Source organism: Pinus tabuliformis, chromosome 7 (assembly GCF_031772625.1).
Source record: "Pinus tabuliformis cultivar Carrire ecotype Pingquan chromosome 7, CPIR1, whole genome shotgun sequence".
NCBI classification, from domain to species: domain Eukaryota; kingdom Viridiplantae; phylum Streptophyta; class Pinopsida; order Pinales; family Pinaceae; genus Pinus; species Pinus tabuliformis.
The window spans coordinates 114,719,421-114,734,682 of NC_142293.1; the positions used below are offsets into that span (position 1 = coordinate 114,719,421).

Sequence of the window (15,262 nt, forward strand, 5' to 3'; positions counted from 1 at the left end):
GTTAATAAACTTTTTAAAATTTTCAATGCTAATTGAATGAATGATTTTAATGACGTCCACCACCAGCGTAAGAGACCTAAAGAATAAAAACTTTAAGTCATTTTCATATTCTTTTCAATGTCGGATTTTCGGCTATGAGTCTTGACTAGAAGGCTAGCAATCTGATTGATTACATTGCACACTCCATGACAAAGTGCCATTCCGTCTCCACCACACCTTTATTGCAGAAAATGCAAGTTCTTTCTTCCCAAATTTCCTTAGGGATCTTCCACCCGACCATTTCCTCAAATGTACCACTAGCACCCTTGCTTTTCCTTTAATAGCTACTCCTAAATATGTTTTCTCACCATGGTCACAAGTTGAATTAAACTCTTTAATGTAGTATGTTTTTTACACCCTTTGTGATACGTCCACATAACAATGCTAAATTTTTCATCACAAATTTTTTTATTTCTTCATTATTCTAGGACATTTATCCAACTTGATATTCCATTTACGAGGATTTTTTGTTTTGCTTAATCCAAATTTTCTTCTTATTATCTGTATCCTTTTTCCATGGCTATCTTGAGCCAATGGTTATCCATTTTTCTAATATTATTTAAATAGCTGAACTCCGATAGAAAAATGCCTGCTTCCGCCAAAATGAAAAATGATTACAAAAGTATATTAAACACGACGCTTTTCCACGTGCCAGCACATTGCCTCCAGTGGTGCAGTTCGTTAAAGAGCGCAAGCGGCGATACTATAAAAATTCGAGCTGAGTTATTCGTGTCATAATACCATACACCTTTCGTTTGAAAATGCCAGATCTTCCCAATTATACCCGGAGTCCAAAGAGATAAAAAAATCACAGAGGAAACCGGAGGATTATTCGATTGGTCCGTCCAGGGATTACGAAGAACGTACAAAAGCAATACGTTAATGGGGGAGCAGGACACCAGTTCATCAGGGTAAGATTCTTTATATTGTTTTTACTTTCAATCTCTCTGAAAAGACTCAGATGCCCTCTATTTCCATGAGTTACAATGCTAATGTACCCAGTAGCAGACCAGCCCATACTAATAGCATCCTAATTACATAACCTTAATATCTTGATTTTTGTTCGTTATTTTGGGTGGGCAATATTTTTCGACTCAGAACTTTAGGGCACGGAGAATGATGTTTAGGTTTTATCTGTCTTGAAGTTGCCATTGCCTAGTAAACAATCCAATATGACCAAGATCATAAGCCTAACTATAACTTTAATTGCTACTATATTACATGAAACTGGAAATGAGATGAGAGATGGGGCGAACCAAAATATGTGGGTCGCCGGTTTCGCTGACAAGAGAGGTTTTGAAGTTTTCGCTCCAAGGTATGGGGTTTCAGGTTCTACGAGGGCCCAAGACATGAGACATATGCAAGGATAATTTGGTTTTTTCACCGAGAATAGCAAGGTGCACTCTACATTGTAGGTGGAAGATACACATTTAAGGATTATTTAATTTTTGAACCGTGAGAAGCAAGGTGCACTCAGCAGTGCAAGTGGAAGAAATGACCTTCTAAACACAGAGGTTTATGCCGGGTTTTTTTTGGATTCTTCATTTCACTTATTAGATCCAAGATTATGGATCTATGACAATACAAAAAAGTATAGTTACTCTCCTCGAATCTGAGAGTTTTGTTGGCCCACAGCTAAAGTTAAAGAAATTTATTAAAAATGAATCATATAATATCCAATATTCTTATTCTAATAGAACACATACAGATGGTTATCTTTGCTTAATACTGCGTAGAGGCAATGTCGATAATATTGGCACCATATTGTGCTCATTCAAAGAACTTCGAAAATCATAAAACCAAATCCTTGCGCATCAGTTTGTCGGTGATTATTGATCCTCGTAGTTAACATCCCCTTATTTTTCTCAACATCCCCATTATTTTTCTCCCCTGACGATGAACCACAGTTGTCTGCCTATGTGATGGATCTGGAAGAAATTTCTCATCTGAAATAATTCTCAACTACTGAAATTCTCAGATCTTTAATAAGCAACTAAAGCCTGACCCATTGCGTGGTTCTACTAAACGAGAAACGCATATGCCTCGGCAAAGAGGAAGACAGTTAACGTTGTGGGCCTTAACAGGCCTGAAACAGGAATTGTATTTTCACTGGTCGAAAATGGGATAGCCCTCTCTAGAATGGCCATTTCTGTTGCGATCCTGTTTCTGGGCAGTTTCTCCCAGAAATGAGGCAGGGCTGCCATGTTTCTGGCAACCATGATTGTTGAAAATTTCCTTATTTTTTTAAAGCGTTTATTTGTTTAAAATGGAGGAATATTCCCAAGCATGGTTTCCATATAATGCCTAAAATTTGTGGTATTTTATGTTTGTGTTTGATGGGTCACGTATGCCATGGACAGTCTTGGCTGTTTTGCTACTATGGCGAGGGCATCCTTTGTATTGCCACTTATTTTGTTGAGGTATCAATGCAATAAATTTGGTTTTTGGGTAAGTTTAGTTCCTTTGTTCAATTGCCCAGGTTTTATTTGTATGTAGAGGCCTGGTTTTCCAACATTTCCTATAATTGTAATCATAGTTACTAGCTGCGGCCGGGCCTGGCTCAGGTTTGGCCATATCCAAAATCCAAAATTTGGCCAAACTGAACCTCTGAACCTTCCACACCAAAAATGGCAAAATTTAAAATAAAATAACCCACTTTTGTGTATGTTTTTGCGTTTTCTGTGATATTATAAACCTTACCCCTTTACATTATCCCCATCCCACTCTCCCTCCCTTCCACACCTCTAGAATGGAAGGTTGTGTCACTTATATGGGCAGGAGGACTATCTTCCCAATAGCAGACATTCGCCCGGTCCCATTATCTTTCTGCTTGCCTTGAAGTCAATTATAAGGAGAACTATGGAAGAGAAAACACAGAGCTTAAGGAGGGAAAGAAGACAACCCACCAGTAATCACACTGAACCAGCAGAAGGACGAAAACAGAGTAGTAGCTGGGAGAAGTTGGCCCTGGGTTAGAAGCTATTGAATTCCTGTCAGGACAAAACAAGGACACCGTAGAAGATGGCTTGGAACCAATGAAGGAGAAGATGCTCTAAATCGTAAATGATGCTAGTCCTGCAGAACCTGGGTCTTAAAGGGAACAGACCTAAACAAACTTGTCAAGAAGAATTCTGGAGTGAATCTCAGAAAATTGGAAGTCAGTGTCCAAAATGAAGCCATTCTCATCAACAGCAGGTTTCATAGGATTTTGACTGATCAAGAAATTCGTGAGTCGTGGATAAAATATATATCTGGGGACCTGGCAGATCTGAAAGCTATCACTTCAAATGATGGCGGGACTACCAGTGAAGACTATCTTTGATGGCACTTCTCTGCTCTTCACATGGAGAAAGGCTCGACAGGAAAAGTTGATCCTCAATTGTCTATCAACTGCCTCACCTACCTCCAGATAAGTTTGCACGTCAGTCCGTTCTGAACCTATCTATTCTCTCTGTTAATATCAATCCTAAAGGTCAAGATTTTTGTGTCTATGTTATCCCCTGGGCCTCCAGGTTATCCTTTGGCTGGTTTGTTAAATGGAAACTGAACAGAGGCTTATCAGTCTCCTGTCTGTTTCCTGGACTCATATCTGTAACGGGGATAATGAATAATGTGTAAATCCCTATCCTTGCTTTGTACTCGATATCACCTCTACAGGTGAATATACAAAGATGATTTTTTTTTACTATGTTTATTTTACCAAAATAAAAAGGGTATATTTTTGAGATATTTTAAACTTCTAAGCAATGTGTTTACAGTTTATTTTCAAGTGTACTGCTCCGTATGTTTGAACCTGTCTCCACTGCGGTCCGTTATTGGCCTATCTGTTCTCTCTCTTAACATCAATCCTAAAGGTCAAGGTATTTTGTCTGTATCTAAGCCAGCAAGACTGGTATTAAGAAACTTTAAAAGCCAGTTTTTGGTTTCTGGTAGCAATGGGACTCCAGGTTGTCCTTTGGCTGGTATGTTAAATAGAAAATAAACTGAGGCTCATCAGTCTCCTGTTTGTTTCCGGACTCATATCTGTGATGGGGATAATGAATAGTCTGTCAATCCCTATTCTTGGATTGTGCTGGATGTCACCTTTACAAGTGAATATATAAAAATAATTCTTTTATATTCACAAAACAAAGTATCTTTCTGTGATCTTTTGAATTTCTAAGCAATATATTTACAGTTTTTTTTTGAGTGTAATGTTCTATATGTATGAACCTGTCCCCACCTGAACTTTTTTGAACCTGCAGTGTCCCCTAACTTTTCAAACTGGGTAACTATGATTATAATTTTGGTCAAGAAGCTGGGTGATTCTGTTCAAATCTAGGGAACCTCCTAGTGGCTTTCATCAATAAATTGCAGCAAAATGGTCTTTCATGGTGGGCCTCTTGAAAAGATATAATCAACACATGCCTTGCATTCTATGCAGGGACTTTAAAGGTCATTTTTCTCTTGCAAGGAATTCGTTGCATAAGCATTCAACAGAATATTTTGTAGTTGAGACTAATTTCTTTACACTATATTATCACAACCGTAAAATTGATCATATAAGCCTTTACTCGAGGCATGAAGATGTTTATCTTCACTAGTGCTGCACTGTTTCATCTGCCTTTAGATTGTTGCCTATTTGAAATGGGAAGTTTTCACATCCGGCTTATTTTGTTTCAGCTGATGACCTGGCTTAATCTGTGGTGGACTAGGAGAATGAATATAATTTATTTTTTGTTACATCAGGCTCAAGGTTGCGAACAAACTCTAAAGTCGAGTTCACTCTTTCTATGCAGTCATTACCTTTGGATCTGTCTGTTTAGCATCAGCCATGGCTTGTCATATCCAGGCCATTGACAAGAGACCTGTTGATATATATTGGCCCGGTTGTTTATATCTATGATGTAAAATGAGCTCATGTTGGGAGAAAGTGATCATCACAATTCTCCCAGGTTTCCCTTTTATTCCTTTGAGCACTATATAGGGTTGACAACTGTTCATTGCTCTCAAGGATGGCTCTGATCAATACGTGGTCTTCAGGTTAGGACCTTGCCATCTTATTTTGAGTTTTAGGAAGTTGGCAGTTTACTGAGTGACAATTGGTATTAGATGTGAAGGTAGGCTTTATTTTGTGAGTTCAAATTTAATTGTATTAAGATGTGAGGAGACAAAATGACTTGATTGTACTAGAGCTCAACACTTGGAGTCACAAATAGAGGTTTGTACTTGTAGTCATCACATTTTGTGGGTGACTCTTTCAATAATAAATTTGTTCGAAAGGTTGGACACTGTTGATTTGGGGTAGCATTGGATGTGCTCTAGCCATGAAAATTGGTGGAGAGGCTAAAGCACATGAGATCTCCAAGACCAAAAATGGTTTGGGCAGATTCTACTTGGTTAAGGAGATATTAAAACAATTAATATTTTTAATGGAGTTTCTAAGTCCAAACTTAAGAAAAAGAAAATATTAATGGGTATTAATATAAAACCGGGTTAGAAGGTTCTAAATGACATGGATCAAGCCAAATATAATCTTTAGCTGTTGAAGGACCAACATAAAAAGTATAAGAGGTGGCTTGAGGGTCAGTTGGAGAATACACCGAGTTGATCAAGATTTCGATTTTCTGGGGCAGGGTTTGCTGAGGAAGTCGAAAGAGTGATCAGAGTTGTAGCCGAGGGGCAGTGAATACAGATGCAAAGAGACAGAGATAGTACTAGTAGGATCAGCGCAAAAGCCGGGAGAGGGGCGCAGAGCTAGCCAGGGCTCACACAGAGGAAGCCAGGAGCTGCGCAGTGCCTCAGAGAGCCAACGTGGGTGACGCAGAGGCTCTAAGGGCTGACGTAGTGCCTCTAGAGGTTGACGCAGGGTGAGCTAGGGTAACGCTGGGCAAACGCTGGGCCAGAAAGGGCTGACACAGTCCCTAGAGGTTGACGCTAGGGTTTTCGTGGGGCAGATTGGAGCTGGGAACTATTGGAGTGTTTATCTAGGGTTTCAGCCGGAACATCTGTCTCCGACTAAGATGTACTACTTTCGAGATTATTCTCTGTTGGGTGAGCCAGTTTTGGTACCCAGATTGTATTTTGAAACTGCTTAATAATTAAAACCCTCAGATAGCTGCACCGGTTTTCTCGCATTGGATTTTTCAGGGGACATTGGTCAAAAAACAACAGTGTCACTTGTGTGCTTGTTTTGTTTCCTTCAATTAATGATTTGTAATGTGTTGAGCATGTACTTGTATTTATTTTCAGTGTTTATATGCTAAATAACTTGTTAATTAATCAGAACAAGTAGGCAAAAATAAATTAGAAAAGTACATGAAGGGTTTCTAACAGTTAGACTTAAAAATTCCAATAGAAACTGTCAAATCCCCTTTAGCATTGCCTCATTCTATAAAATGGTACAGGTCCATTTTTACATGGTGCCAAGGATGAACTTTGAAACGAAGGTTGTTCAAGAATATGAATAGTTTCCCTAAATAAAATAATCCTCAAGGGGATATGACAGTTACATAAAGAATCTTCTAATCAGACAAAGTAGTTATTGAACTTCATGAAATTCAGGATTATTCTACCCCAAGGTCAATGAGCACTTACCAAACTGACATGCCATCGACGTAAATGTTTATGTTTTAACCAGCTGGTCCTTTTCTTGTTTTTCCTTCTCAATTGATGGTCTTTTTCTAACTTTTATTCATAACAACTCTTATTGTAAATGTTCATGTTTGTACCAGCGGGATCATCTTTGAAACTTAAATGGTTGAATCTTTACCTTTTACATGGTTTATTGAATGTTGTTGACGTGTAAGAGTTAGTTCCGGATAAGTGAAGAGCACTTTTATTCAGCAAAATACCTTTTATTATTCTTCATTTTCAATGGATTGTCCTTACCTACCTAAAGGCGATCATACAAATAACACAAGTCACATTATTAATTGTATGAGTGGGACAATTCATATGTATATAGGCAATTCCATTTTTTTTGGTTCAGTTGTAGCTCTAGTAGACATAACTATATTTGTTGTCATCTTAAGGCTAATGCTTATATTCACAATAAGTTTCATACTTCTAACATTATGTTGTCTAGCGAAACCATAATTTTATACAACCTATAATAACCCCTACGGGCCCATGAAACACAAATATAAGCCCAATGATACATAAACAAAGTTACAAACACAAATGTGAAATGGTAGTGTGCGTATTTGATTCCATTAATAGACACTATGGACCCATTGTTAATTTTTGTAGCTCGGACAGGTGTTCTAGTCTCAGTAGGTGTCAATGAGGCTAAGAGCACAAGAGAATTAATCATCTCCAAGCCTAGTAATTGTTTCTAAGGGAAAATGTCTTTAATTAGATTGTTAACCAGTTTTTAATTATTTTCCTATGTCTAACTTAGGGTAAAAGGTTAATTAATTAGTATTAATTGAGTCAAGTTGATTTCTCTCTAGTGACTACTAGAAAAGATGTTTGATGGAGTTAAGATGATCTTTGCCATCAATCGGGATTAGATCTTGGCCTTTGAATTCTCAACGAGAATTATAAGAGGAAGTTGATGGGCATCTTGGAGATTATTCGATTGAGTTGAGGTGCAGTGATTTCGTGTGGTTGACACCAGCGAGGGTTTCAACAATGATTTAGGAGAGATTTGCTGGACAAATTTCTTCATAGTGATTTCCATTTCAGAGAAATAGAAGGAGGTCGAATTATTTCTACAGAGGGAGGCCGACTTTGCTAGTGCGAGTTGCTAGAGAAAATTGCTAGAGGCAGTGTGAGTGGCCCGTGCGAGTTGCTGGAGCTAGTATAACTTGCAGGATCGATTTCCCGGAGGCAGTGTGAGTTGGTGGGAAGGACAGTTCGCATTTCCAGTTGGCTAGTGCGAGCACAAGGAGGAAGTGCGAATTTCCAGTGTGAGGCCAAGTTCATTTGCAGAGGAAGATCTTGGATTTTCCAGATTGATTTGGTCAGTGAAGATCAATTGTGCTAGAGCTTTGCCATTTTATGGCAAGAAGTTTATGTAATTTTCAATTACAGATTTGCCGAAGAAATGATAAAACCCTCGTCTGCAGAACTGGTTTCCCCACATTGGGTTATTTCTAGGGACATTCCTCCAAAAATCTCGATGTTTATTTTATGTGTCGTTTTCTCAGTTCCTATTAATTTATAATTGGTGAATATTGTGGTAGTGTTTTTATTCATTATTTGTAGTAAATTTTTGCTGAGACAAATAATATTTAAAAGATAGGAGTGTTGGAAATAATACTGAGAGGGGGGGTGAATCAGTATTATCAAGTTCTTTTAATAAATCTTCCTTATTTATTCTTTGAATTATTTTTGCATGTCAGTACCATAAAATAATGAGCATGAACAAAGAAAACAGATAGTCACACCAAAGAACACAAGATGTAAGGTGGAAACCCAATGTGGGTGAAAACCACCTGCTGCAATATGTCTCTATCTTCTTTCAAATTAGAAACTCCTTTTACAATGGTTTTGTACTGGTGCAGTCCTTTACCAGTACGCAGGCTGCAACCTGCAGAGAGCTACAACTCTCTCTCGTTTTCCAGTCTCTCCTGGAAGGGAGCTACAACCCCCTACTTCTTTTCTTTCAAGGATCACTTTTCATAAATTTTCAAACTGGATCCAAGAACATCAAAAACCCATCAACTACACTTGCATCATCAATCTCTGATTTCACCAAAGCCAACCCGCATACAGATCTGCAAATATTTCCTTATAACTTTGCAGTTGTTACATCAGACATACCCAGATCATAACATGTGTAAAATAAAACATGCATCAATAATTCAGACCTAGATTATTAGATTTATAGATCAAGCGTATGCCACATATCACAGATCAAAATCATATAGAGATACCACTATTCCAGCCTTAAGATTTTGACCCATCAATAGAACTTATCCTTCTCCTTACGCTCAGGTTCCTTCTTCATTCAGATCCAGATCTGCACCAAAACCCAATCACATTATTCCAGATCTAGCACTTTATCAGATATTCGATAATTCAGAAGATACTTTGCCAAATGATCTCCTTCCTCTTTTATAGTCTTAGGCCTTTCACAATACCACGGGCCAAAACCATAGGATCAAAAAACTGTTGGACTAATACCATGAACCAACCATGAAAGTACGTGAGATCAACACTTTTGACGAGGTACCATGGTCCAAAACCATAGGTTCAAATACCAAGGACTAACTACCATGGACCAAAGGTAAGTTCTCTAACATATACGCGCTTTTCCTTGCATGAAAGTGCGTACCATGGTCCAAAACCATAGGTTCAAATACCAAGGACTAACTACCATGGACCAAAGGTAAGTTCTCCAACATATACGCGCTTTTCCTCATAGGTTCAAATACCAAGGACTAACTACCATGGACCAAAGGTAAGTTCTCCAACATATACACGCTTTTCCTCATAGGTTCAAATACCAACTACCATGGACCAAAGGTAAGTTCTCCAACATATACGCGCTTTTCCTTGCATGAAAGTGCGTGAACTTTTTCTCTACATGAAATAAACTTTTCTCTGCATAAAAGTGCGTGAACTTTTCTCTACATGAAATAAACTTTTCTCTGCATAAAAGTGCGTGAACTTTTCTCTACATGAAATAAACTTTTCTCTGCATATAAGTGCGTGAACTTTTCTCTACACTATAATTTATTATCTGAGATGAGTGGGTTGCCATCAAGTACAACATATGTATCATAATGCCAACAAGGAGAATAATAACTAGATAACTGCAATAAGTCCAGTTCAGAGCTAGATTTGGGAATTTTCACATGGTATCATTGCAGATTTGAAACGTAGAAGATTATTTGAGTAGCTTAGCGTAGGGTGAAGGAGAGGAAATCGAGGGTTTGTAAAATCCAGTCCAAGTTGTTCTAGATTTACTTGGAGATTGCTTATTTTATTTTGAGAAATTCAGAGAAATGGCTTCAGTTGGTTTATAGGGTTAGGTGAATTTAGAGGGAGCATCCAACCTTAGCATATGGAAATCCAGAATCCCATTAATCTTGGAGAACGATTTAAAGGAGTATGTGACTAGTGTTGTAGCCGTATTGGCAAGTGCAACGCAACTCCTCACCTAGAAAAAGGCAATGTTCCACCAAGACTCTGAGATGGGGAGACGCGGGTGCGGGAAGATGCACAGGGGGGATGTGTGGGAGTACCATCACATTTTAGGGAAGTTTAAGGGGGACGTGGAGGCGATGGTGTGCACACACACACACACACAAAATTCACATTCATATTCAATAATGAAAGCATAAACATATTGATTCATACATAATTGAATTAAATAACGAAATACACAGATCCATATTCATCGTTCATATTGGTACATACATCATTTATACTCATCATTGATCCGTACACCACGAGATTCAATAATGAAATAAATTGACCCATATTCATCATTAATTATTCTAGAATCAAATTAGTACTTGAGTGAAATAGACTATAGTTGATACCAATGTTATTGGAATCGAACTGATGATCAAACTAAAAAACCCTCTGAATTGAGAACTGGTCGAAACCAGACCAAACCTAGTAAAAAACTGGACCAAAATACCTGCTGACCAAAAACACATAAAATATTCAAATTTTAAAGAAAAACATATATATATATAATATTCATGTGCATCCATATGAATCCAAACCATTTATACACAAATAAGAAAAAGTTCTCATTTATATAACATGTAAGGGTGCACATGACCAAAATAACATCAAGTGCAATTTATCTCTGAATCGGAAATACATCAACAAACATGCTCTAGATGGCCTCTAACATCCAACACAAACATGCTACAAGAAATACCTACATATCATCAAAATCGTTACCTATATTGGGATTTTTGTCACCAGTGTTTCCCTCTAAGCATTAAATATGATAGAAAAAACAATAGCATGTCAAGTCAAGATTTTGTTTAAGTGATTGGTACACTTTTAGTAGGGTCATTATAGATGAGTTTGACAACCAATGCCACTAACATCAAGGTACACAGAGGGCTTGGTGCTCTTGATTAAATACTATTTCCTTACCCTCATACATGACAAAATCCAATGGAAACAATACAATCCCCTCAGTCCTGAAAAACTGTTAAGTCTGCTGGGTTTTGAGTGAGGTTTAAAGTCTACTTTCTCTATATGAAATCTAATGAGGTTGAAACCACTCTCAAACATCCTGAATCATTTCATGGTAATGTTAAAAATTTAAGTAAAATGATGAAAATGAAAGATAAAGGAGAATGTCACTTTTAATTTAAGAATTTGACTTACCATGAATTACCTAGCAATAATAGGGCCATAGGCTTGAATATTAGGCTTCCACACACATAAATTCTTGAAACTCAAAAGGGGTGCATCTGGGCATCCCCCTTTTCAGGGGGTGCACCCAAAAGCATCCCTTTTGGGAAGACGCATCCCCCACACTGGGGAAATGTTTCCCTAGGCGTCCTCCCGTTCCAAGTGCGTGGGAAGTGTTGTCGCCTAATATGCACACCTCAATGTGGGCAAAGTCCTCAACCCCACCAGGTGTGGTCTTTAAGGCACAACACTCGGATAAGGGGTTGTCACCTATTCACAACTCTTTTCGTAAGCTCTCTCCTAGCTAAGCTAAGGGGGGTGGTCCCTAAAGATGATGATAAAAGAAAAGCTTGTTGAAGACCACAAGATCTAGGAGATAAAGGGCAAGGAAATTACCATTCAATGTAACTTGATTATAGATTAATGATTGATTTAGCAAGTATGAATATTATTGAGCATGTAAATATTATTGAGAGAAATTTAATGGAATCAACAAGATACCTAGCAAGATAAGAGAGACCAGTGCCTTTAGATAATGAAAAAAATAAAGTTACAATAGTTGCAAAATAAGGAAATGATGCTTGAAGTTACAAGATAGGTAATCTTGCAAGACAAGAGATCAGGTACAATATTGAGATATGAGCGATAGAAAGACTTGCAAGATAAATAGAACCTATACTTGCGAAATTAAGAGAAATGCTCCAATGCGAATAAAATGCTATTAAAGGACAATGAGCATGTAATTAAGATGACAAGTATAAGAGCAATAGGAAACAATGCTTACACGTAAAATGAAATGCTCACAATTCAACTTGTACAATGAACAAATGCAAGATGAGACAATGTTATGTGAGTGTGTGAGATAAAGTGGTCTTGGTAAATTTTAATTATATGCCTAATCTATGGTGAGACTTCCCCTCAATTTCTCAAAACTTGGTAAGGATTGAGGTGAATTGCAAGAAGGCTAGGATGAGGAGGCGCTCAATCTGTGATTAACAATACTTGCCTAGACTTCAAGACAACCCATGTGCCTTCGTTCCTACAAGGGCTCGACCACAAGAGAACTGTGAGGTCACGTGTTTTAACCTTTGCTCCAAACTCAAATTTATCAAATTGAATGAAAGTTAGGGAAGTATCCTAAAATTTCTATCAACCAAGCTTATGCTTGGAGGTAAATTTTAAAAGACGCAAACTAGATCCAAAATGAAAATTAGGAATGAGATCTAAACAAATGCTTTAATGAGATTAACACTTAGAGTGAAATGCTTCAAAAGTGAAATGTATTAAAATTCACCGATAGCAAGTACCATTTCACTTATATGATTTAACTAGCAACTAGCACTTTAAGTACAATTTATTACATTATGCCAATTACTAGTGAAGCAAATGAAAAATTAATCAATGAAGCAAATGCGAATTGGATCTGTGACAAAATCAAACAATTCCAATGGAGATACCAATTAGCAAATTAGATCTAATTATTGAAATGCAAATCTAATAAAATAGGTAGTGACTTCAAGGTATGAGATTTAAAACTAGCAAATTAGATGTTACGAACTATTAAGTGCAAAATGAACAAGTTAGTAATGAGATCTAATTACTAAGTAAGTTAGTGATCAAATAGAGACCCTCCTACCAAAATTGGAGGTGGGATACCATGGGGAAAAGGTCCCAAGCTCCCCCAAGGAGAAAATATTTTATTAACATTACAAAGATAACCCTTTTAGGCAAATGTGAGGGTTTTAAAATTCTTAAGAAGGGCTTACAAATGAAATAGAACCTTGAAGGTTAAGACCCTTCCCTTATGTGAGGAATTTCACAAAGGTTGTAGTAATAATTTACAAATGAAGTATTCCTCAATAAATAATTTAACTCCAAAGATATGAATCGATTTTCCTCCAAATAAATTTCTTTCAAACAATTTAATTGTTCAAACTCCAAGAGGAAAAATGCAAGGGTTTAATGTAAGACCCTCTTATGCTTGTGGCTAAGAGGTAGGAATGCAAATTTTAATTTGTCAAACCTCCAAAAATTTTCGATTTCCCCTTCCAAAGATTTTCGCTTAAGCTCTTTGACGTCCAAGGGAGAAGAAATTTGTGCAATAGATGAAGGAAAATCTTGCAGCTAGGAGGTGGAAGCCTCAAAATTAAATTTTAAAGTCTCAAGCCTCAAAATGCTTGATTTCTTCAAATTGAACGAGGATAACACTCAAAATTTTTGCTGAACTTTCCAAAACTCTTCGCTCAAGGAAAAGGAGGAAAATCTTTTGTGTATGCAGCTAAAGGGAAAATAAATCACAAAATGTAGACAGTTTCCAAAAATATTAAATCTGAAACTTTCCTAGCCTCAAGTGATAAATCGATTTGAATTTCTCCTTGGAAAAATTTAATTTGTTCAAACTCTTGAGGGATTTATGCCTAAGAAAAAGAAAAGGCCTCTCATAAGCTTGCGGCTTAGAGATATAGGCTCCAAATGTAAATGACCTCCGAAGGAATTCGATCCTGAACTTACAGGCTTCCAATGATAGATCTTTGCAAAACTAGACTTGAAATGGCCTTTCAGACCTTATGTGTTTAGGATTTGAAGGTAGATCTGTGAAAATCAAGGGTTTTATCCACGAGTAAGGTAGATTTTAGCTTCCAAAAAAATATTTTCGTTAGTTTTTAGAGCATCCACTTGCAAAAATTATATTTATGGAGAAATCCAAAGATAAAAACCTTCCTCTTCAGCTAGATTTGCAAGAAAGAACAGAGAAAATCCAAGAAATCTCTCTCTCTCTCTCTATATATATATATATACACACACACAAGAGGGTTGCAAAAAATACACAAAATTATTTACAAAATTTACAAGAGTTGATCTTGATCTTGATCTTCGCCCCTTAGAAAGCAAAAATAAGCTATTCAAAATAACAGATCTATTCAGTAAATCACATTAGAAGAGAGATAAATATTGAAGTGAATAGTTTTCACAAGCCACGGCCAAGAAACCCTTGCAAAATTCTTCTTTATACAAGTCTTTAAAAGAGAATAAAGTAGGTTCTTCCACTTCTATGCCTAAGAGTTGGCTAGTTTAACCGAAAATGTCCCCCAATGTTTGAGTTTTGATTTAATAAAATAATTTCTACACAATTCAAAAATAGATTGTTAGATCCATAAATGGTTAGAGAATACAATGAAAAGGAAGTTCTAAGGGTTCAACTGAAAACCCACTAGGATGTCCAGATCTAGAGTATTTCTCTAGGTCAAATACCAATGCAAGATAACTATACACAATAAATCTACAATAGCAAATGGAAATAAGAATTAAATTATTATCAGTAGAATATTAAGCACAAAATAAAAAAAATCATCACCATAGTCATGGAAGAAGAACACCACCAAAAATTACCCCCCTCAGTTTTCTTTCTATTCAGGTGGGACTAAGATGGACTAGAGCTTTCAGCCAGTCTAGGTACCATTAGGCTTACTAACCACCCATCAACCCAGGAAGCTAGGTGCGTATCTAAGGTCAGAACTCCAATACCAATGCCACCCTCCCTCTTCGGGATCTAGACATCAACACATAGGTCGACCCCATTAGATGCTTCATCTCTCCCTAATAAACTAGATATATCCCTTTATCCAAGCATGCTTCTCGAGTGTTCATCCTTCTTTATGGAGATATTTACCTGATCAAACACAAACCCCAATCAACAGTAAACTTTCAAATATACATATATAAGTAAACACAAACCTTCGGGGTCCTCAATCATCCTGATGCCACTTATATCAAGTTATTCATAGGCAACTAGTCGGGAGCTTTTCTTCTTTCATTTCCTCAGCAACATCAAGACATCAACAATACATTGTAGTACTTTCATTCATTCTCCAATTTCTTCTTCAAGGTATCATGACTATCGTAATATGCC

At 37.1% G+C, this 15,262-nt stretch overlaps 1 protein-coding gene across 1 annotated transcript in view; it reads left to right on the forward strand.

The window, feature by feature from the left end:
• The first annotated feature begins 687 nt into the window (after positions 1-687).
• LOC149245969 (F-box/kelch-repeat protein At1g16250-like) overlaps positions 688-15,262 on the forward strand; it is a 62,893-nt gene continuing 48,318 nt past the window's right edge. The window contains exon 1 of the mRNA XM_089457804.1: positions 688-950. Coding sequence (XP_089313930.1) covers positions 922-950 — 29 coding nt within the window. The 5' untranslated portion in view covers positions 688-921. The remainder of the gene's footprint in view (positions 951-15,262) is intronic.